Source organism: Solanum lycopersicum, chromosome 10, assembly GCF_036512215.1.
Source record: "Solanum lycopersicum chromosome 10, SLM_r2.1".
NCBI classification, from domain to species: Eukaryota; Viridiplantae; Streptophyta; class Magnoliopsida; order Solanales; family Solanaceae; genus Solanum; species Solanum lycopersicum.
Genome location: NC_090809.1, coordinates 63,927,928 through 63,950,927, shown reverse-complemented (window position 1 = coordinate 63,950,927; position 23,000 = coordinate 63,927,928). Strand labels below are relative to the sequence as shown.

At 33.0% G+C, this 23,000-nt stretch overlaps 2 protein-coding genes and 1 long non-coding RNA gene across 9 annotated transcripts; 1 reads left to right on the top strand and 2 right to left on the bottom strand.

Moving 5' to 3' along the window:
• Nucleotides 1–63: 63 nt before the first annotated feature.
• LOC101248347 (small ribosomal subunit protein mS47) lies at nt 64–9,755 on the bottom strand. The gene is made up of 14 exons (XM_004249528.5): nt 9,491–9,755; nt 9,302–9,382; nt 9,154–9,222; nt 8,801–8,864; nt 7,251–7,330; nt 5,817–5,900; nt 5,262–5,346; nt 4,521–4,606; nt 4,315–4,436; nt 2,843–2,903; nt 1,910–2,008; nt 1,728–1,829; nt 725–766; nt 64–612 (listed from the first exon to the last, which is right to left on the bottom strand). Exons 1-14 carry the CDS (start codon nt 9,626–9,628, stop codon nt 493–495), a joined length of 1,233 nt encoding a protein of 410 aa, XP_004249576.1. The 5' UTR covers nt 9,629–9,755; the 3' UTR covers nt 64–492.
• Nucleotides 9,756–11,830: 2,075 nt separating this feature from the next.
• LOC112940133 (uncharacterized) lies at nt 11,831–16,453 on the bottom strand. Its single transcript, XR_003244035.2, has 2 exons — nt 16,087–16,453; nt 11,831–11,958 (listed from the first exon to the last, which is right to left on the bottom strand). It is a non-coding gene; the product is annotated as an uncharacterized lncRNA (long non-coding RNA).
• LOC101256236 (myb-related protein 2) lies at nt 16,398–19,636 on the top strand. 7 transcript variants are annotated; one of them, XM_010314019.4, is made up of 7 exons: nt 16,398–17,101; nt 17,187–17,403; nt 17,488–17,564; nt 17,817–17,877; nt 17,974–18,055; nt 18,160–18,229; nt 18,596–19,636. In XM_010314019.4, exons 2-7 carry the CDS (start codon nt 17,199–17,201, stop codon nt 19,349–19,351), a joined length of 1,251 nt encoding a protein of 416 aa, XP_010312321.1. In that variant the 5' UTR covers nt 16,398–17,101; nt 17,187–17,198; the 3' UTR covers nt 19,352–19,636. The 7 variants fall into 7 exon arrangements, with proteins under 7 accessions (XP_010312321.1, XP_010312323.1, XP_069146386.1 ...); XM_010314021.4 differs by having other exon boundaries at nt 16,406–17,101; nt 18,614–19,636; XM_069290285.1 differs by having other exon boundaries at nt 16,931–17,101; nt 17,980–18,055; nt 18,614–19,636.
• Nucleotides 19,637–23,000: the final 3,364 nt, after the last annotated feature.

Genomic DNA, 23,000 nt, shown 5'->3' with positions numbered 1-23,000 from the left:
ATGAAGCAATAGAACATGCCATGATATTGGTAAACATTAGGATATTAAAATAAGACTTAAATATTAGGCAACATTCAAATGCATTTAGTATTGCTCCTGCAAAAAGTTTGTCTACACTTATCCATGGTTCTACAAATGTATGCAAAACTTTCTTAAGGTACCATGGTATTGGTAATTTATTTCACAAGATATATATGCTTTTCATGTCTACATGAAAAGCAATTCTTCAGAGGTCTCTCAACATCACAAACATGGCTCATATAGAGTAAAAGATAAAGGAAATTAGTCATTTGCAGCATGCCGTATTGTTTTCTTCTTTCACCGCGATCTAGTACCTAAACAGACAGTAGTGCAGTTCAGCCGTCTACATCTGCTCCAAGGGAATGAAAACTACCCAACATCTTGATAGGAATGTCTTCTGCGGATCCCATTACTGTGATGGATTCAGCAGAGTATAGAACGCCTCGTATGCAGAGCAAAGCATGACGTGAATCACATAGAAGGCTCTCGTATAGCAGTGGCCAAATTGAGTTCGGGCTCTAATTCATCTAATTGGATAAAGAAGCGGTCAACCATGTCGTTGGTAACTTCCTCCAGCCGTGTTGGATCCCACTGAATGTTTAGTACAAGAATGAATAAGTTTTCTCATCTTACCCTAGCTAAAAAGTATAAGAGAGGAGGGAGAGAGGAAGTTAAGCATGCACGGAAGACAATTTTTCATTACCTTTGGAGCAAAGTCCTTGTCAACCAATCTAGCCCGGACTCCCTGAAAATGTTTTTGCGGATTAGTATCATAATTCATAGCTTAATAACATGAAGAAATGACTATACTAGGTTGAACATTAAAAAGGAGCTTAGTAGCAGAAAGGCTATGCTTCCATAGCAACGGAAAATGTTACATTTCCTGGTTTTAGTTATAAGGAAAAATAAAATAATGCTGACACAACAGAATGTTAGATTTCTCTATGAAACCTATTGCTTAATGCAACCCTATATTGCCAATACAAAAGTTATCGGATTTATAACTCTGCATAATCTATGGAATCATGAATCATATTACATGGAATAAGATGTGAATAAGATGAAGTATACAGGCAAGAGCACCTCCAATAACAATATAACCTTAAGGGGTCATTTGGTTGGAAACAAATTATCCCATGATAAGTTATCATGGGGTTAGCTATCCTGGGATAACTTATCCCACCATGTTTATGGGATAACTTATCCCATCACTATTGATATATATAAGTTATCCTAAACATGACAACCAAACAAGATAATATTTTTATCCCATCACTATATATATATATATATATATATATATATATATATATATATATATATATCATTCATCGCATAACTATTATAATCCCAGCATAATCATACACCTCATGCCTATGGTGTATGATTGTATATCGTTAGATTTCCCTTTATATTCCAGTTTTAAAGATAGGGACGTATACAATGCAAAAAAAAAAAAAAAACTAGGTAATTTCTTCTCATTTGCCCAAGGCATAGTGGCACCCAGTAACTATATTGGCAGGTGATAACAAGTACACAGTGAAATAGTCGAAATAGTCAAGGTGCATGCAAGGTGGCTCAAACACCAATATATATAGTGTTTGTGTATCTGTATTATATGTATATACATGATATAGGGAGGTACAATGAAATTACTTACAGCACTTGAATTACTTCATACAGACAATTGTCAGAGGAAGACATACCTCACAGAAGTCATCAGACATCCGTTTGGACACCCAATTAACTGATATGCGATATTCACGAACTAAACACTGATCAAGGGGTTGAAATCTGCCTTCTCTTATCTACATTTTGGCAGCAAAAAGAAATTTTAAACCCCCAAAAAACTAGATTGCTAAAGCAATGTAAACGGTTGGCAACTTACTGATTTCAAAGCCACTTTCAAGCTCAATGGAGATGCCTCTTTTATTTTATTAAGAGCTGTATTGCACCATTCATCATGGGATTCTGCTGCATCTCTTTCCTGCATTTTGTGACAGTGAAGGAACTTGGTGCAAGTAAAAAAGAGACAAGCAAATCTTTAAGAATACTAAAGCCCATATATAAGCAGATACCATCTCCCACAACCCCTAGTCAAAGGATATCAACCAGACTGTCAATAACAGCTAAACTAGATTTCTGAGATCAGAAAACACACATACTTTTACTTCTGACGCAAAATATTAAATCAACCAAAAGTGTCAGCGAAACAAATTTCAAAGATCAATATCCAGGAGGTAAGTTCTTCAAACAATGTCCCAAAACTTCTATTATCATGCTTTACGACCAAACAATGAAACAAAAAAAGAGACCTGGAAACTAAATAAGGACGATATATACAAATGTGTACAACGGTTTGGGTTTGTGGCATAACAGGGTCTACTAAGTTTAACTATCAGAAAGTTTTGTCAAGCATTAAGTGTTGAACCCCGAGAAGTCATATTGAAACACTGTGAACGGTGAACCATTTGGAAAGCACCATTTCCTGTACTATCACTCTTGTCAGTAACGGATAGTCCTGAAGATATAGTTTTTGTTACTCCAGTTAGACTCATCCTGTTCAAGAAGATTTGCCATCTCTTAAAAAAGGTCCAAGCACTGTATTTTGAAGATCAAATCAAATGGAGTTTTCCATCTTAATCTTGCTGTTCAGTTTTGCATTTACTCAAGATAGTTAACAGTTTGGAGCAGCTAATCAAAATTTAGTGTTTGCACAGTTTATTATTTGCTATTCATAGATCACTGCATGTGTCTGCATTTGTACCTAGAGAAAGAAAGGACAAGAAGAGCGAGTAAGAGAGAGAGAGAGAACACTCACCAGAGCTTCTATAATTTCCTCAACTGTATCCTGGCTAAAGCATTTATCGATTTTCTCAAACCTGAATCACAAAAGGTGGTTAAACAAAAGAAAATAGAGGGTAGGAACGAAATTAACATGGGAGCAAAAGAAAAGGCAATATTGGCATTTTTAATAGATGTAAAGATCCATCCAAAAAAATTCACTGAAGACAAATAAAAAAGTGTTTAAGAGAATTTGTTAGACTCATGGCTCAGAAAGGATCATCTGTGGCTTTGGAAGATGATATGGAAGACCAAAGACCCCCCCCCCCCATCGCAAGACAGCTTGTTTCAGATGGCTAAATCGCATATACCATGTTTAACACATGCAAACCTTAGGCATTGGGATCTGCAGCAGATGCTTTTTTGTGTGGATCAAATGAAACCACAGGATACCTATTCAAGCAAAGAGACGTGACAAAAATGATGTATGTTTTTTAATCTTGCTGGAGTATAGTGGGTAACCAACAAATTTGGTCTTGTTGATGCTCTCATCAGCGACTACTAACGGGTTTCTAAGGCTGTCAACCAACATTCTCCAACACCTATCTTGGCCTAACCAAGCTGTTATTGGGTCACAAAATTTGGTCTTGTTGATGCTTTCGTCGGCGACTACTAACAGATTGTTATCGAGCTTGACCCACTTACAGAGAAATGGGTCAGACAAGTTAGCTGGTATTACATAATTTTGCAGTTGAGTTTGTTTGTCATCCACCATTCCAGTGGGAGGGACGTTGAGTATCAGGTCCGCTCCATGGAGAGATTATATCTATCAAATACGAGAAAGTAGATAAAGGGTGGTTTTCTGGTTAAGGAGCCAAAGTTTTGGAGTAAGTTTGGGAAGGGGATTATGACAAAAAAGGGGAGATCCCGTAGATGCTAGATTATGTATGAATGTTGGAGGCAAACCTTAGAGAACAGCTACTGATTTATGGTTAGTGAACATGACTGATGCTAAAGTAGCTGACTCTTCGAGAAAGAGTCAGCCACAACGTTTCAGGATGGCAAGTCACGATTGGAATAAGTTGAAGACCTCTTTATGAGAATATATGGAGACTCCAGAAGAGTAGAGAGAGGAGATAAAATGATATAGAAGGGGTTGGAATCTAAACATGTGAAGTAAAAATATTTCATGGAGTAGTCCAATAGGTCAGATAGCAGAAATAAACAATGAGGTGTAAGAGAGAGTTTGCAGTACCAAAGCTCTCAAGAAAGTTGCTTGTTTGCTTTGTGACCATTAGGTCATTGGGTCTAATTCAACCCCCAAAGCTAAGTCCTAAAAGATGTAAATTGCTTAAACCATATAAGGAGACAACACCTTATTTCTCAACCAATGTGGGACATTCTAACACCTCCTACACACCCATATCTAAAATCTAGAGCATGGATAAGACAACTTGGAAATAAAATGATGGAAGAAGGGAAACAAGGAGAATTTAGATAGAACATTACTTGTGTAGAACACTCCTCGTGTCTGGGTAAACAATGTCACCGTACTGAGCTATAGAATTTTCAATGACAAGCCGATCATCTGTGATCAATTTACCAAGGCGTTCTTCTATCCAAGGAAGCCTCTGTTGGAACAGCAAAGATCAGAACTACCAAAAATAGTAGAACGACAGTTGAGAATACTAATTACAGATTAACTTATCACTAACTTCATTGTGTGAATAGTGGGTAGCAAGACCACAAGCAATCATTTCTACACCATTAAGCTTTTCCCCTGTTAAAGCCAAATACTCCCCTGTAAGGAAGGAGATGCCAGTATTAAACTCCTAGCTTCAAACTTCCGGTAACAGAATAAAAATAACTTCACAACCAGCATGTCTTCAGCAGTACTAATCCAACAAAAGAAATAAAGACTAAGAGACTTCATCAAAACAATCAATCCCTTGGTGGCAGAGGTGGATCTAGGATGTCAATAAGATGGGTGCACTTTTACAAAGAGGTAGATCCAAGATATAATTTTGACCGATTCAACCTAAAGGTTCTTACAATTGAATTCATTATGCTTTTCAAGTTATAGGTTCAAAATTCTTATTTTTCTAAATAGAACTACCTTTTACATTTATAGCAAACTCTGCATCAAAGATGATAGGATGATTAGGATCAAACAAATAAAAAAAGGAAAGAAGTACTTAATTAAAACACAAGAAGTGACACCAATAACCACTTATAACAGTGCAACAAAGAGACGCATCACCAGTTTCACTCTGCACAAATGTGTTGCATGAAAAGTCATATCAAAGTAGAAAACAATAAGATGATAATAGAATGTGGTACACCAAGTCACATTTCCTATCAGAGATGTTACTTCTGGTAAAGTTTTCTAGTTTACATACTAACAAGCGTAGCACCACATAGGAATCTACTTATCAGTAATATTTTATTAAACTTGCCTAAATAGCCAGGAAGGCGAGAAAGATAATAAGAAGCGCCTGCATCAGGATGGAAACCAATTTGAGCTTCAGGATTAGAATAAACCTGCAATGATTTTGCCATTTTCATTTGTAAGTTTAGGGCACTGATCAGTATTAAGTATTAAGGGAAAGAATATCACATCAAAAAAAAAATTAAGCCAACATATCATACAACATGCTTTTCTGAAGTATGTCATGGTTCAAAGTGTTGAACTATGTCTTATGTGACTATTGGTGCAGCAATTTTCCACATATACCATAATATCATGTATGCTAAAATTTGACGAGGAAATGGTCTCTTATGGACAATTACATAACTTCTCCCAGTGTAACAGGTAATAATTGATGGCTTGTTTCATTAAGGCATTTTATACCCTTCACTTCAGAAAAAATCAATACAACTCTGGAAAGAACAATAATGCAAAAGAACTTTCTTCCGTTATTCCACCAAAATAGTCATTATAAGGCGTCTTTCAAATTAATCAGATAACGAACACTAGTGTCATAATCGGCATAAAGGAAGCAGGTACGTACAGTTCTATTAGTTACAACGCGAAACATTCCTGGAAGCGAAATACCTGCTCCACTTCCCATTGTAACGCCGTCCAAAATAGCCACCTGCACATAACAATCAATAAATACTTGACTTAAACATGTCTGCTAAAGTTTGTTAAAAAGTTAATTCAGAAGTCAGATTTAAGATGATGCAATGGCCTACTATGTCAGACTCTGAAATATTGCATGTCTTAGCTATTACTTAAAGCAAATTATATGCTTTTACAATACTGTGTTTGTCTACAAAGCATCTATGATTCCTTTCTTTCTAAATTGTCCACCAAATGCAGGCGGGGACAATCTTCTATCTCCCCTTCTGAATTGATGAGTTACCATATCTGGTCATGTGGTGGTGTCCAATGTTGTCATTTTTAGAACGTAACATTGTTATATATAATCCGGCTGCACCAAACTAGTTCAGCATCCATATTTATAGGGGTGGTACATGAAGATTCCATGTCCTTACTTTACTATATAGTTCCTAAGACATCAACAAAAGAGTCTACATCTTCCATGTATTTTTGTTTAACAAGAAAAACAAAAGAAGCCAGACATTGCATTTTCAATTTCTGAATAGTGCTATGTTATAATATTGTTGAAGAGAGGAGGTTGGAGAAGTGCAGAGAAAACAAGAGTAAGTTGAGTGAAAATCAAAAGATTTAAAAAGGATGCATTGACTACTTCTAGCTGCACAAATCTTAATATAGAAGGAACTTCGTCATGGTCTCTGAAGCAAAATTCTAGTCAAGGAAGTCTAGTTTCCTTTTCAATGTTCCAAACAGTTCATCACTTAGACTTTGCTACACAAAGTAATGACCATTTTACTCAAGGTGTGCAGAGCTGAGGCAAATTAAGTTACTGAGAACGCTTGTAGCAGAAAATGAATTTACCAAGATGGAGTATCTTTCCAGTATGCAGTAGCAAATTTATATATGGATTTTTATTATGTTTAGGCCATTTCAATATTTTTGAAGAAGCCGCACCTCCCATACAGTTTTGATGTCTTCCAAGTACATATGGTGTATCGAGTTTTTTTTAAAAACTGGTAAGATTGTATTCTTCAGCATTAAGGGCATGCTGGTCACCACCAAAAAGTGTCAGTTACAGTTATGTATGTGTATATAAGTTTTACTGAGCAGAGTCTTGACATATTTCTACCTAATACCTATATGTTGTGTTTCCTTTTATGACTTATATGTTGAGTTAGACAATAAATTGTGCAGACAGATAATAATGAAGTGACAGTTCAAACAGAAATTTCATTCCAATGCTTTGATACAAGCGGTGAGGCAGAGGAACATCTATCGAGATCTCCCAATAAGAGAAGGGAGATACAACATTTTGATGAGAAAACTCAATATCCAACCTCACTGACAATGCAATATGAAAAGTAACGGAAAGAGTACTACTTACATTTGGCTTGAGATAGGTTCCTAACAGGTAAACGAATTTATACAATGTCTGGAAGAACTTCTTGCATTCCTCAACCTTCCCTGCAGAAAAGTGCATCTAAATCAAAATGTTTGCCAACAGTTTCACAGACAATAACTTAAAAATTAACTATTTATTCTTAAAAGCAAAGGATTCTGTGAGCAAGTGTAGGAAATGCTCTGGTATTCTCCTCAAGCTATAGGAATTTACAAGGTTCATCTAGGACTTCAGTTGCAATATAAAGTAAAATACCAGCACTAAGAAGAAGCTGAGTCGATAAAATATATTGTTTTCGATAAGTGTGGTGTCCGGACTAGTTTGTGCGCACCTCGACTAATTCCAAGGTATATTTGCTATCTCCCACAAGCAATAGGTATGAGGTAACTCTCTCTACCAAGGTTTAGATAAATAGGACGACATCACATATTGTTTTGGATTTGACGTGAGACCTCATGGTTCTCCTCCCATTTCATTGACTACTACGCCGTACCCTTGGGGCAGTAAGACGATAAAATATGTTGATTATATTTCTGAGCCCGACACATTTGGTGAAGACAAGGAAAGGTTCACAAAAATGGCATCTTGTCTTGTCATGATCATTCTGCTAGTTTCCTCTTATGAAGCAAGAAACTCAAACAAACTACATAGATTAACAGTTTGAACAGCGGGATTAACAATGACCCATTCTCATTCAGTAGGTTGTTGGAAAGAATTGTTCTGGTTAGGTATTCAATTTGTTTCTTGTAGAGCTCCTCATTTTGACAATTTGCAAATGTTACACCTTTACTAAAAACACAAACAAGCATTTCTCTAACACAATAATCCCACTGTTCTATCTTATGTGGCAGGATACAGAGTTCAAGGGTAAATCTAGATAATTTTTGGGCGTCCACTGGGACTTAAATTCTTCAAGAATTTTTTAAATAACATTTACATGTTTGAAACATACATTAAAGTCTATAATTCTGATAGATAATAATTCTAAATACATAAAAGAATATTTAAGAAAAGTACGGTCAAAGAAAACCTCTTTAACATATAGCAATGGTGCCACATAAAATGAACAGAAGGATTAATATTTTATGTCTAGCTTACTCGCACTTCTACTAATCTTACCAAATACATGTCATTTATCTCCCCCACAGTTACCAAGTAACTTAGTCCACATAGAGTATCACCTTTGGGTTCGAATTCCAATAGATGCACCCAAAGGTGTGGCTTGTCTCTGTTGGAATTCAATAATCGTCTCCCATAGTCCAATCCAACTTTATCGCCGGTAAGTCACACCCTTGGGTGCCTCTAACACATTAATACTCATTAACATTGAGTGATATTTACATCCAAGCAAGTGGAAAACAGAGAGGAGTTGATCATAAGAAAAATTTAATCAATTCCAAAATATTTGCTTTAATCAAAAACTTAAGCATAGTTGATCATCGCAGGGAATATTTTATCAGTCGCACTTAGGAAATTACACCTTGAAAATGATACAACACAAGAAAAAAGGAACAAAACTAAAAGCAAACACACACCTTCATTAATCAACTCATAAAGTGTGACGACGTCTGCTCCGGAGCAGAATGCCCTGCCATTACTCTGCAATAAATTCAATCAAGAACTTCCTTATTAGCTAGAATGTCCAAATTTCATAAACTAAACTCTGATCCTTCAAAATACTTCCCCAATTTCAATTTGTTTGTCTAGGCACAGAGTTTAAGAAGATACAAATCAACTTTTAAATCTTTTATAATGTAATCTTAAACTAAAGAAATGTAACAAAATGTCCTTAACTTGAAAGAAACTAAAAAGAAAAATAAAACCAACATAAGAAAATAACAAACCAGGAAGGTAAAAAGAAGCTCTTTTTAGTACAATGTATCATTACCTTCATCATTACAAATCCAATATCTGAGTTTTCCTCCCAAGACTCATACAATCTACTTAATCGACCAGCCTAACATTCAAAATAGGGTCAATTACAGCTTTACAAAAACATAAACAAACGTATTCTTCAAAAGGGTAAAATGCCAAACCATAGAAGGCGTAAGAGCATTAAGAGCAGATGGTCTATTTAAAATAGCTGCTCTTGATTTAGCCCTTCCTTCAACCAAAACCTGCAACAACAATAACAAGCAATTGGTGTTTCGCTTTGCCAAATGCAGTAAAGCACATTTGTATCAGCACAAACAATTTAATTACGAAAAATGTTGAATAAAATGAACCTGTTCTTGAAGATAATCGGCATAGCTGGGTTGAGCAGAAAACTGTCTACAATAATGATTTGAGAGGATGAAGCTCGAATCATTTCTTCGAAAGGGTTTACTCAGTGATAGCAAAGCTTTCAGTTTATGCATTTTCATTCTCGTCCTCTTTACTCTCTATGTTTTCTCTTCAAGCAAGCTGCGAAAATGGAGATTTGGGGTTTAGGGCTTTTGACATGAATGAAATGAAACAAAATAAATATTTTTTAAAAAAATAAAAATAATGATAATAATTTTTTTTTAAAAAAAAGACATAAAATAAGATTGAGTTTTGATCGAACAAGGGTTACGATAGAGTGATAAATATTGTTTCATCTGTAATTAGCAGTCTTTATTCGAGTCACCTTTGATATGGAGCATGCTTAGTCGTAAAGGGATTTTGTTGACACAGATTCAAATTTAATTTGAAAAAAAATATAATGAAGATAGATTTTACAAAAATTAAGTATCGAAAATCTAACCCAAAATTTTTGTATTTCGTTGCTTTTTCTTTTTCCTCTGTTTAAGAATGTTTTCGATATGGAGAAAAATATTTTTTTTAAAAAAATATGTAAGTTTCTTATTTATTTTTTTGTATTTGTTATTTAAATTAAAAAATTATTCTAAAATAAGTAGAAAGTGAGTTATTGGTACGGTAGGGGGAAGGAGATAGGTTGAAGATTGAGGAGGATATAATTAATGTAGTTTTGTAGAACTTATTTTATCTACTTCATCTGAACCTTATGGTTTTATTTGTAGCGTAATTGGTAGCAATTTATTTCTTGTACTCTCTTTTTGTTTTTTCTATTTCAGTAATCTTGTACAGGAGATAAAGATCGAATAAAATAATTTAAATTTGTTTAAGATCTATTCAAGACCTGATTGATGGCTACTTTCAATTCAAGTGTCACTTATTTTAGCACAGCTCGGACTAATTTCATTTTCTTTATTTTTAAAGTAAATAATTTTGCTAGAAAAGATTATTTTCAAAAAATTGATCCATCAAACATAAGAAAATTGAAATTTAGAAGTATCTCCCATCTACGAAACAAACCTTAATGTGTTCTCTTCTCTAATTGTTCTTCTATGTCTTTTCTCTTTTTAAATTTTAAGTTATAAATAGGTTCATCTAGCACTATTTTTTTTAAAAGAAAAAAAGAAGAAGAAGATTTATAATAACAGGTAAAATAAAGTCGTAACTCATAAAGATATCATTGAATAATTATTTTTCTTTTATATTGTTGTTTCATGATTATTATTAGGGGTGGTCATGGTTGGCCTTGGATCAATTACTAGTTAAAATAAAAATCAAATTAATTTAATCAATTTTTAAATTTCTAAAATCAAATCAAACTAAATCAAAAAGATTTCTGTCAGTTTGGTTATTTCGATTTTGTTCAGATTTTTTTCGATTCGAAAATAATAAGTTTGACACAAACACTTAGTACAAAAATAATTTTAAAAAAAACTATTACACAAACAAAGTGATTCATCTAATGTACCAAATTTCAAAAGCCAACAAAAACACGTTATCAATAACATAAAGTTGATTCAATATGATGAAGATCTCAACATCTTATCAATAGACTCTTCAATTAAATTACAACTTAAAATATTAAAAAAATACTTCTAAAAAAACAACTAATATTCCATAGTCAAAACTAATTAATTATCGTATTCTTTAGCTTGAGCTTTAAATTATTCAATATTGCATTAAGAAAATTTATAAATAACAAAAAAAGTGATGTTTAAAGTAATTAATATCGAGGGATATAATAGTTGGGCTAAGATTTTATGTAATTTTTTATAAACTTATTTATAACGACGGTGTTTGTCATTTTGCATGCATTTTTATTATTTTACTTGAGCATTGTCTATTTTTTTTTCTTGAAGGTTAATAAAATATATCAACAATGATAACAGAAATACCAAGCATAATCTATAAACGGATTATGGAAAGATCAGTTTTGTGTATATAAATATTATCTTTATTTTGCAAAGATAGATAAATGATTTTCAATAAATTATTGACTAAAGCAAAAATATATCAAAACAGATTTTAAAAAAGAAATACATAATAAATAAAATTAATAGTGAATGTTATCTATCAAATAACGAAATTTAAAATTGAATTTTAGATATATGTACAAAACAAATCATAATGTATCGTCAGCTCATTATGCCTCCGCTTTTTCATTAGAAATAACGTACGTTTGAAGATACGGTTCATTCTTCTTCTTTTTTCGAAGAAGCAAGTTTTGCAACATCTTGACGTGCCTCAAGTGTTTTTAATTTCAATGTCGTATTTTTTGAAAAAAATAATAAATTGTAATATGCATCTCAACTAATTTTATGATAAATCTACTATCTCTCATTAGTACATGTATCGAGTAACTCTGTCCACCAAGATTTAAACAAATGAAAAAGAAATGACCACCTCGTATTTTTACCTGCCAAAAATTAAACCTCATGGTTACGACTTATTCTCAATGAACATAGCTCAAATATTATGATTCAAATCACAATTAAGACAATGCACGAACCATGCTACTATACAAGTGAGAGTCCTAATCAATTTTGAATTTAAATTTTATGAGTTTTGAATGGTAGTAAATAAGTTCTAATTTTCCTGCATATTTAACATACATATACATGATTTTAACCATATCATATATGCATATTGATAGTTAAGAAATAAGGAAAAATGTTAAGAAAAGTAAAAAAAAGAGTACTCTTTTCGTTTTAAAAAGAATGACCTTATTTTCCTTTTTAGTTTGTTTAAAAAAATATCTCTTTCTTATTTTGATAACACTTTGACTTTAACTTTTCACGTGACAGATTTAAGACCACAAGATTAAAGGACATTTTGATACATTTGACATAACTTTAATTTAGAACCACAAGATTAAATTTTTTTTTTTATTTTCTTAAATTTCATTTCAAGTAAAACTAGATCATTTTTTTTAAACGGAGAAAGTAAAAAAAGGAAGAATGGGACTATGGGAACCCATTATTAGTGGCCTAAAAATAGGAAAAGGAATAATGAAGAAATTCTTGACTTGAGAATAATGTCCCAACACTTTATTTTTTGAGTTAAGATTCTAAAATTCCATTTCCCTAAGAAGAATCTCTAACTTTTTTTCTTAAACCCCAACAAGTCCTTTTCTTCCTATAAGGAATATCATTCTGTGGTCATTGCTATATATCCCCTTTTATTTTAAGCCAGTGCCTTCACCTCTGGGGTCAACAACTACTCACCAATTCCAATTCTACATCTGTCCAATTTGCAAATCGATCGGAGACGGAGTCGTGATTTGAAGCATATGATATGAATTAATAATGTGTATATATTTAATGGACTTTTTAATATGAACACATGGTTTAAACCAAAACTAACCTAGGGCGAATAGTTACATGTAAAATATGGAGTACGTGAATCCATGATGATCTCTTTGTAAAACTAGATATTTTATGTATATATTCTCTAAAAGCTATTATAATATTATTTGATGAAACTTATGTTATAAGAAAGTTAAATAGTGCACTTGGTTGAAAGTTGAGTTATTTACCTAGAAAATAGAGATCGACTATGACTGAATATTTATTATCTCTAGGTGGTGCACTCATGTCTTAGAAATTTCTAGATTTGTCTTTTCCCGTAACCCAAAGACTAGCTTTGTTTTTGTAATCGGTAGTGTGTTATTCGACACCGCTTCATCCAATTTTATGAGATTCTACGTCTTATTCACAACATAATAAATTATTGATACAATATAATATTTCAACGAAGAGAATTTAATCGAGCCCCCTTCTCCCTGGCTAGCTCTATCCCTACATATATGTAGACCAACACTAATTCGGGATATATAATAAGTAAATATAAATTGAATTGTTATAATAAGTCGATATTTCTTTAAAAAAATTTTATTATATATATACGCTTTATACTGATCAAGCATTGACTAGTCCCCTCCCAATACCATCATCTCCCTAAGATGATTTGAAATGCTTTTTTTTTTTTTTTTGATAATTTTAATAGCGAGTCTCTGTCTTATACTATAAAGTAAGATTAAATTTAATATAAGAGCATTAAAAAGGAAATGCAAGTACAAGAAAGAACAAGAGCACATGTTCTCTTTTCTTTAAAGTGTGAGAATATAAATCATGAAAATAACATAAAGAAAGCAACAAAAGATAAATAGATTGGAAATAGTAAAGGCAAAGGGTACAAACCAAAGGAAACAGAAGCAGTCATTAAAATAATTGCTTTATTGCAACATCAAAAGAAAGGCAAACTTAAGTACTTTTTAAAATGTACCATGACAAAGAAAAGAGTAATTTGGGTTATTTTTTTATTATAAAATTAGAAAAAATATGAAATGAAGTTTTACTAGTTATTTATGCTTCTTCTAATTCAATGTATATATTGCTTTTCAAAAATATTCAATTACATAAGTTGTTCTCCTATAAACTTTGATGTGACAAAATATTCAGGCTATGTCAAAACAAGCTTATCACATAATTTTAATATTCTCTATCATCATCACTATTATTATAATTTATATACAAAGTCTAATTAATCTCTCAAGCTCCAAATTTATCTGAACTCAATACTTTTAATATAAAATATATATTTATGTGTAAAAATCGACCTAAGTTGCATCAAATAGTAGATCTGAACCTATACATTTAAAAATATAACGCGAGTTGATACAGAATTTACAAAAATAAAGAAATCAATATTGTAGTCCTAAACTAAAATTGTATTAAATATACCAAAATATCATTTAATTTTGTGCCTTAAACATATCACGTGGAAAACTAAAATCAAAGTATTGCCATAAAAGAAAAAAAATATTTTTTTTTAAAACAGATAAAAAGAAAAATAAGACATTTTTTTTTAAAATAAAGGGAATATTACTTATGGTTTGATGTAGCAACATAAATCAACTATAAATCTTGGGACATCATCAATCATGAATAAATTTAACCATAACAGAAGGAAAATGAGAATGACAAAAAAAAGAAAAAACAATTTAAAACACATGAGTTTCAGAAGATAAATATCTTACTTGTAATGGCTATATATTTTTGGTATAAAGTTTCACAATATTATAATCCAATGTATATCTATAAAATGAAGTTTTATTAAATTTGAAAGAGAATTTATCATCATAGCTTAAAATGCACATCCTCATTTTCATTCCTATCCACATGCCAGGAAAACAGTATTGAGGGAATTTTGCTTTATGCCTTATACCCACTTTACCTAAAGGTTGTAATATATTCCTCCAAAGTGCATAAAATTCCCTAAGATATCAGAATCAGTTGATCTTTTTCTTGAAAGCTCAACTGAAAACTGATGTGCATACCTTGTTCAGAGGTTAGGAATTTTCACTATTTTATAAAGGACAACCCGGTGCACACGACATAAACAACTCGCCTTAATATAAGTATTAGTACTGCTCGAACTTGTGAAGTGTGAACTATAGGTCACACAGAGACAACTCTACTGTTGCTCCAAGACATCTTTGGAACCTTGTTACTAACACTATCTCTACCTTCACGAGGTAATAGTAAGGTCTGCATACATTCTACCCTCCCCAGACTTTGCTTGTGGGATTTCACTGAATATGTTGTTGTTACTAACAGTGTATATGTGGCACTGTTTCAAATACAGTAAACAACTAGATGACATACTCACAGGGAATGCAATCAAAAATATAAATGACACTCTTTTTTACTCATTCTGATATATGCAGTGCAGAAAAAGTACAGCAGATCTAAACACATCTTTGCAGAGTGAACAAGATACTCAAGTTCATCTCAGACAAAAAAAAAACTATGACAAACAAATGGACATGTATGCATATGTTAAACAAATAAGCAGGCACAAAAGATCAATGTAAAACTACTATTATATTCTTTCTGGGGTATCATTAGACCAAATTAAGGCTTTGAGTCAAGGGGAAGACAAGTACTAATTTTCGAGCAACGAGTTGTCATGTTTTCCATCAGAAAACTATATATAAAAGCAAGTAGTATTATTGTATTCCTTCTTTCAAAGGGGTCCGTCCCAATGCCTTGGAGACGGCTGTCTTATACCAATTAAAGATTAGGAAATGTATATATCCGTAGGCTGATCTCCCACTATTTTAGTTTCATCTAGGCTGAATAAGTACCAAACTTGTTGAAAGACAAAAAGGGAATTTGTTCCTTATTCCATTCTTGGCCTTCAGACAAAGCCAAGTAGCAGCATCTCTTGACAATTTCTTTACCTTTTTATCTTCTTCCTTTTCGGTTACTAAACTACTCGAAAGAATGCTCAACATATTCCAAAAGTTAATATCACTAAATACAGTGCAAGATATTGCATGAAAGTTTTTAGTATCCTAAAAACACTGCCCAAAGCAGCAGGGGACCAGGGGCTTCTCCTGAACTTACTTTAAGAAACTAACACAAATTTTCTCCTTAAACTGAAAGAAAATCTAGTACTGTAATAGTAGTAAAATACCAACAACAATACATCCAATGTAATCCCACAAGTGGGGTCTGGGGAGGGTAGGATGTACACATACCTTACCGCCTTTTTGAGGTAGAGAGGTTGTTTCCGCTAGACCCTTGACTCAAAAAGAGAATCTTGTACTTGTCTTAAGAAAAAGGGAAAGGAATTAATTGTATGGCAAAGCATGGATTCACCTGCATGAAGAAAGAATATCAATAGCAGTGAAATGGGAAAACAACGAGGAAGAAGCTCCGAAATCATGGATTAACTATTTCTAATCCAAGGAAAACCTATAGTCAACACAATAGAATAAAACGCGTATATAGGAAATGCTCCCTCAACTAATTCTTTATTTAGGACCCCCACAAAGTTTTTAAGTGTTCTGTTGGAAAAAACGTTAGACTTTATCATTTTGACATGAAATAAGGGAAGCATCTCTCAACCATTTTCATATCTTTTTCCTTTGTTCTTTATCCAATACCGAGTAATTGAAGCTCGAGTCAACAGAATCTTCCATTTGAAAAAGGTGAAATGGTTATGAAGGTTTCAAGAAATTATACATCATTAGATAGTGGATTCTTTCAGTCAGCATCAGAAAAAATTCCAATATTGATTCGCGAATATGGTTCCCAAACTTTGCTAGATGAAGAATATGAGTACACAAAAGTCGCGGGAGGATCAATTCTTTGTACCTATTGTAAGGTGTTTAAGTGTTTCAATAACTTATAGTGCAGAGGAATATCATGCTAGGACCCACAAATATGTAAAACTGGAAGGATGAGATCTCTTTTTGAGCCGGCTGTGAAGATTCGATTGGTTCTAGCGTTCAACTGGGCCTATCCAAGATTCTGTGCTTCACCTGGACCCGTCCCTCTTTCTCTTCCCATTCGCTTATAAGAGCTCTTTGGCAACATCTTTGATCTGTGAAGTTGTATAACTAAGGACATACATAAAAGCAGTAGAACACAGTTCTCTTTGAACCAAGTATCAGGAGCAACAACATCATAGTCTGGAGAATACAGAAGAATCGTGATTCGCATTTGAAGGGCAAGACTAGACTGAAATCAAGTACAGCAGATCACTTTCAGGTGCGTTATGATTAGCTAAACTACCTATCATGATTCGTTTCCTATTAAAGCACATCACGAGACTTATCTGCTAATCATCAAACAGAAGGCTAGAAAGATGTACCATCATCACCACCAGGATAAGAGCATGCACCCTTCAACAAGAATGTCTGTTCCTGAACGACATCTGTTCCTGCAAGGTGGAAATGGCAACGGAGATTCAGGGCTTGTCCTATCAACTGATGCTAAGCCAAGATTGAAATGGACCCCGGACCTCCATGAGAGGTTTATAGAAGCAGTTAATCAACTTGGTGGAGCAGACAGTAAGTGCACACAAATACATCAATTTTGAATAAGCAATTACAAGATGATGTTTTTTCACGAAGATAAACATTATCCTATTGCAGAAGCCACTCCAAAATCAGTTCTAAAGCTTATGGGGATTCAAGGATTAACCTTGTACCACTTAAAGAGTCATCTTCAGGTTAGTTCTTATTCGCTTTATGGCATTCATAATCCACCACAGTAAAAAAAAACATTCTACAAGGCCATATTCAGCCTTGAAACCTTTAGCTGCCAAGAGAATAATTCCAAACAACAGAACTGGTAATAAGAGGGCAAAACATCTGTTAAATCAACTGCGAGAACTTTTGTTTTGTTTCCATCCAAAACCCTTTCTTACATTTATATACTCTTAGATTGTATCAGAAACTAACGTTTTACAAAATGATGGCAGAAATACAGACTAAGTAAGAATCTCCATGGACAAGCAAATGCTAGCGGGGCAAATAAAGCTGGTAAGAAATCAAATACTTCTCACGAAAATTAAAATTCAGAAAATCTCTTTCATGGAGAATATGGAACATCCATAAACTGACTGAGTTTGTGAATAGTTGCAGCAGCAGGAGTAGAAAGGATATCTGAGAATAGTGCAACATGTATGAGTAATCCAAGCATGGTACCCCAACCAAACAAGTAAGAACAAAAAGCATCTACTCCTTAATTTAAACAATTCATTCATGTCTTTGCAAAAAATCCAATTTACATTATTCTGACAAATACTTATCTGGTCTATTCAGAAATATTCAAATAAGTGAAGCAATACAAATGCAAATAGAAGTGCAGAGAAGGCTTCACGAGCAGCTTGAGGTATAAAATTACTGATGAATTATATTACATATGAGAAATGAGAGCAAAAGCATATGCCTAAAGTACTTGTAAAAGATGAGATTTACTATTTGCTGATGTAAAAAACAGAAACTTGAAAACAGGCACTTTCATCTTCTAAAAAGAAAACTTCACCGGGAAATTAAGTAATCTAAACACATTTTCTCACAATTGTATAGATAAGATAACCAATTGGATATCTTAAACAGTCTTAGCCAACAAGGTTTGTCCACATGTTTGGTTTCAAGAATTAAGAAACTATGTTTGGTTTTTTCTTGTCAAACTTCTAAGATTCAAGGAATTTTTTCCTTGATGGCTTCTAAATGAGGCCTAATTGAACTGATATAGGTACAACGACATTTACAGTTACGGATAGAAGCTCAGGGGAAATATCTGCAGTCCGTGCTCGAGAAAGCACAAGAAACTCTTGGAAGACAAAACATGGAAACAGTAGGATTAGAGGCAGTCAAGGTTCAACTATCAGAATTCGTATCCAAAGCATCCAATCAATGCCTGAACTCTCCATTTACGGATATAAAAGAGCTATCAGGATTTCACAGCCAACAAACACAAGCTACACAGCCAACAGATCGTTCAATCGACAGCTGCTTGACCTCTCGTGATGGCTCTTTGAGGGACAACACAATGCATGATAACCAAATTGGATTGAGGCCTTTCGGCTTTACACCATCTATCGAGTGTAAGGATATTGAAAATGATACCAGGCTACAGCAGACTGAACTACGATGGTGTGACAACCTCAAGGAGAACAGAAGATTATTCTCCCCAATGAACGAGGGTAGAGAAAAAACATTCACCCGAGAGACGAACTGCAATAACTTATCAATGAGTATTGGACTTCAAGACGAAAAACTGAATGGAAGCATGAACCACTCTGATGGAAACTTCAATGGAACAGAGAGAGATGTCAAACTATTTCACCAGGTAACCAACAGAAGTGAATCAGTGCCACAGAGGCACAAATCTTCGCAAGAGTATAAGCTGTCATACTTTGAACCTAAACTGGATCTAAACATGCATGATGAAACTGATGCTGCTTCAAGTTGTAAGCAATTTGACCTAAATGGTTTCAGTTGGAGCTGAGGAACCTCACATATAACAAAGGGCAAACCATGAGATCAGAAGACAGGTAATTTGCTGATAACATTTTGTCTGAAATAGAGGTCTTCACATGGGAAACATAGCCTTATGGTTTCTTTGGAAGGAAAAATTGATGTATAATAATTTAAATTCAAGATCTGTTACAATATTGTAACACCATTCGATCTGCTCATTTTTATTTTCTGATCTCATATTTAACTTTCATCCATAGTTTCATGCAGTAGAGTGTATAAACATTACTTTATATAGAAGTTGAATCTTCCTTAACTCTGAAATTCTTGTTGTATATAAACTGCATAAAGGTTCATAGGTGAACCTCTTCTTAGGGATATATCAAGAATCCAACAACTCCATATGTAGCAAATAATTCCTCAATATGCCAACTGCCATATGCTGCTTAGATTATAATGATCCCATCCGAAGTCACTTCAGTTGAATGTAGAATCTCGGAAATCAGAAATCATACTTGAAATATGTCTAACATAATGCATTAAGAAAGTTACATAAATACTGGTTCCACCCTTTCAGATAATAATATATAAAACTTTCAAGCGTTATCAATAATCGCTTTCTCTAAGAAAGAAGATTTATTGAACTGCAAAACAGACATAAAGTGAACTATCTTTCAACCTCTACCTAATTATTTTAACATCCAAACTATAAGAAAACTATTTGTATTTGAAGCTTGGTCAAAAAGCTTGCCTGTATACAAGAAGTATACCAAAAATAGAAAATCTTACAAGAGAAATGGTTTTCTACATATAACTCCCACTCATCTGGGGAGAGAAGCTAGTAAGTGTCTACGGGTTCATCAGAATCCCCTTCGACGAAAAATTACACTTTATATAGTAATATTGAACCTCCTTCGACTTCTTCATACTTTGAAACCCCTTAATGAAAATCCTTCCTCTGCCACGACACTCATCTATACGTGTAGGAATCCTATGGGTGCACCAAAAAGGAATAAGAGAAAATAAGCTATTCCTCAAGTGTATAAGGTCTTTCTTTAAACTCAAAAGCTCATCTATTCCTCTCTCACCATATGATCCACATAAGTGCTAGAGGAGCAACATCTCATGCCCTGCATCTTCTTTCAGGCATTTTATCAAACACTAAACACCCACAAGGCACACAGTAGTAAAGCTTCAAAGTCATCCATATTAGTATACAGCAGTATAGCACAATGCGAGAACTCACTTTATGCAAAGAGCAAATTACAAAAGCAAAATAAAACAAGCAATTTTCTACATTCTGGAACAACATATAACCATGATAGGAAAACAGATGCAGAGTTAATAACTTCGACGTTCACTCAACTATCAATTCTTTTCACAAAAAATCGTTCAACTTTCATTTTCAACTAAAAAATCACTCAACTTCTTCGCATAGAAAATTACTCAACTTATTTAATTATTTTTTACTAAATTTGCTGACATGAAATTTATTAACCAAAATTTTAAAGAACCAATTATATATATCCATTTAATGATCCGAACCATAATATATCAACTCTTTTAAGATGTGGTGTTGTAGATGATACAATATTGATCTTATTGATCAAACACTAACAGAGTTAATGCTAGGTTAGAGGTATGTTTGGGGATAAATATTGAAGTTAAAGGGTTTAGGACTTTAGGTTAAGCAAGATCAAAACAGATTATTTTTGAAATGCAAATTCAATGCAATGCAATGGATGTGAGGTTTGGCCCTCAGGTTATTCCCGATATAGTTTCAAATATCTTAGGTCTATAATTTAGGGAAGTGAAGACGTAATGATATCATACATTCATGGATAAAATGGATGCTTGCATTTGGATTGAAATCTCATGTGATAAAAAGACACTTGAATGTAAGTTTTATAGAGTGGTGGTTATAAATAGATTTGGTAGTATGAGGCAAAATGTTGACTAGTAAACAACTCTCATATTTAGAAGATGCATGTTACAAAGATTAGGATGTTGAGGTTGATATGTGGGTAAAATTTGGGATAAGGCATGGAAACGATCTCCGTTGTAGACAAGATGAGGAAAACGTGATTGAGATGAATTAAAATGTGAAGAGAATTGAAGGTGAGTAGCCGCGAAGTGTATGAGGTTGGTTATAGTAGCTATAAGAAGATGTAGACGTAGACGTAGACTGAAGAAGTATTGAAAAAAAGATTATTAGACAAGACATGACACAAATTCAGGTTACGGAGAGCATGTCCTTAAATATGAGAATGTGGAGGACAGGTATGTACCAGGATAGAAGGTTAATAGATAGTTGAGTGTTGTCTTATTTTCCAAGGTGAGGCTTGTTGGTGTTTGTTAACTAACTTTATTATTGTAGTTTTTATTTTTGATATCTATATACTACGTTATTAATTGTGTTTTAATTATCGTACTATTTTATTGTTGGATTATTGTTTTTGTTGCACTCTAATATTTTGTTTGGCTACGTTTGAAAAAATATAAAAATATTTATTTTCTTAAAAAATATAGTCTTAAAAAAAATTGAATCAAATTTCTTTTCTAAAAACATTTTTTTAAAATAGAGCATTAGTTGAAAGAGCAGTTCCTTTTTACTTGGTTAAACTTACCATTTTAAATTTCACATCTTATATTATTTATATAGATTATATACAAATATTTTTAAAAATATATACAAAATCCACTTAATTTCTTGAAAAATATTTAATATACAACACATGTTTCATCTTGCCGAATTAATAAACCCTAATATTTGTCTTCTCTATTATTTTTCGTTTGTCAATATAATAGTAACCACAAGTTTCTCACATTTTAAATAATTCGTATTTGTTGTCAACAACTATATATAAAATTTAATCTAATCTTAAGTATGCATTGTTTCTTAAGCTAACATCCCACGTTTAATTTTAAAAAGATATAATCATATTCACACCAAGGAAAAGAATAGTATTATTTTCTCCTATTTATTTCTTTAGATTAAAAACAAATATCTATAAATATGTGGTGTACTGGATGGAGCTACTCTTTTCGATCTTAAGCAAAGATTTCAAATTTAATAGGAATGAGGCTCTACACGATGCGATTCAAAAATAGTCTAACTTTAGCTAATACAAACATTGAACATTAAACGAGAAAAAAAACAAATATAGAAGTAATTGGGCCATGCAGAGGATTCAACATCCTTGTTCATGGTTCATGGACCCATGCAACAACATTTAGTCCTCATCAATCTAACTACTATTATTAGAACTAGTTTACAAGCATATTTATGGTATATATACATTTGGGGACCTAACTATATATGGTAGGAGAAGAAAAAATGAAACCAATTATTAAATCTTTGTCTTGCTGGAACTAAATGGTTCAACAGTCACTTTTCCAATTTAAATCTCATTAAACATCGATTTCAATGATCTCATTTTCTCAACTGTTTCTTAAAGTTCTCTTCGAGAGAAAAATACGGGATTTGAAGTTTATGAATTTAAAAATATATTTATTTAAATCGTACGTTGTTTATTTAAATTATTCAGTAATTTTTTATAATAAATGTAATCATCGGATCAAAATTATTAGATTTGAATAAATCCATAACATGTATTCTAAGTGTTGAGAATCACTGCGGAAGAGTATGGTGATATTAATAAGATTCTTTCATATTTAAT

Bases quoted from the DNA above. Each gene is read 5' to 3' on its own strand.
- LOC101248347 (XM_004249528.5), bottom strand. From the start codon at position 9,628: ATGAAAATGCATAAACTGAAAGCTTTGCTATCACTGAGTAAACCCTTT. The intron at 1,830-1,909 runs GTAAGTTGCCAA...GCCAAAATGTAG, and splicing joins TGAAAGTGGCTTTGAAATCA to ATAAGAGAAGGCAGATTTCA. The intron at 767-1,727 runs GTATGTCTTCCT...AAACATTTTCAG, and splicing joins TGTCTGATGACTTCTGTGAG to GGAGTCCGGGCTAGATTGGT.
- LOC101256236 (XM_010314019.4), top strand. From the start codon at position 17,199: ATGTACCATCATCACCACCAGGATAAGAGCATGCACCCTTCAACAAGA. The intron at 17,404-17,487 runs GTAAGTGCACAC...ATCCTATTGCAG, and splicing joins TCAACTTGGTGGAGCAGACA to AAGCCACTCCAAAATCAGTT. The intron at 18,230-18,595 runs GTATAAAATTAC...GAACTGATATAG, and splicing joins GGCTTCACGAGCAGCTTGAG to GTACAACGACATTTACAGTT.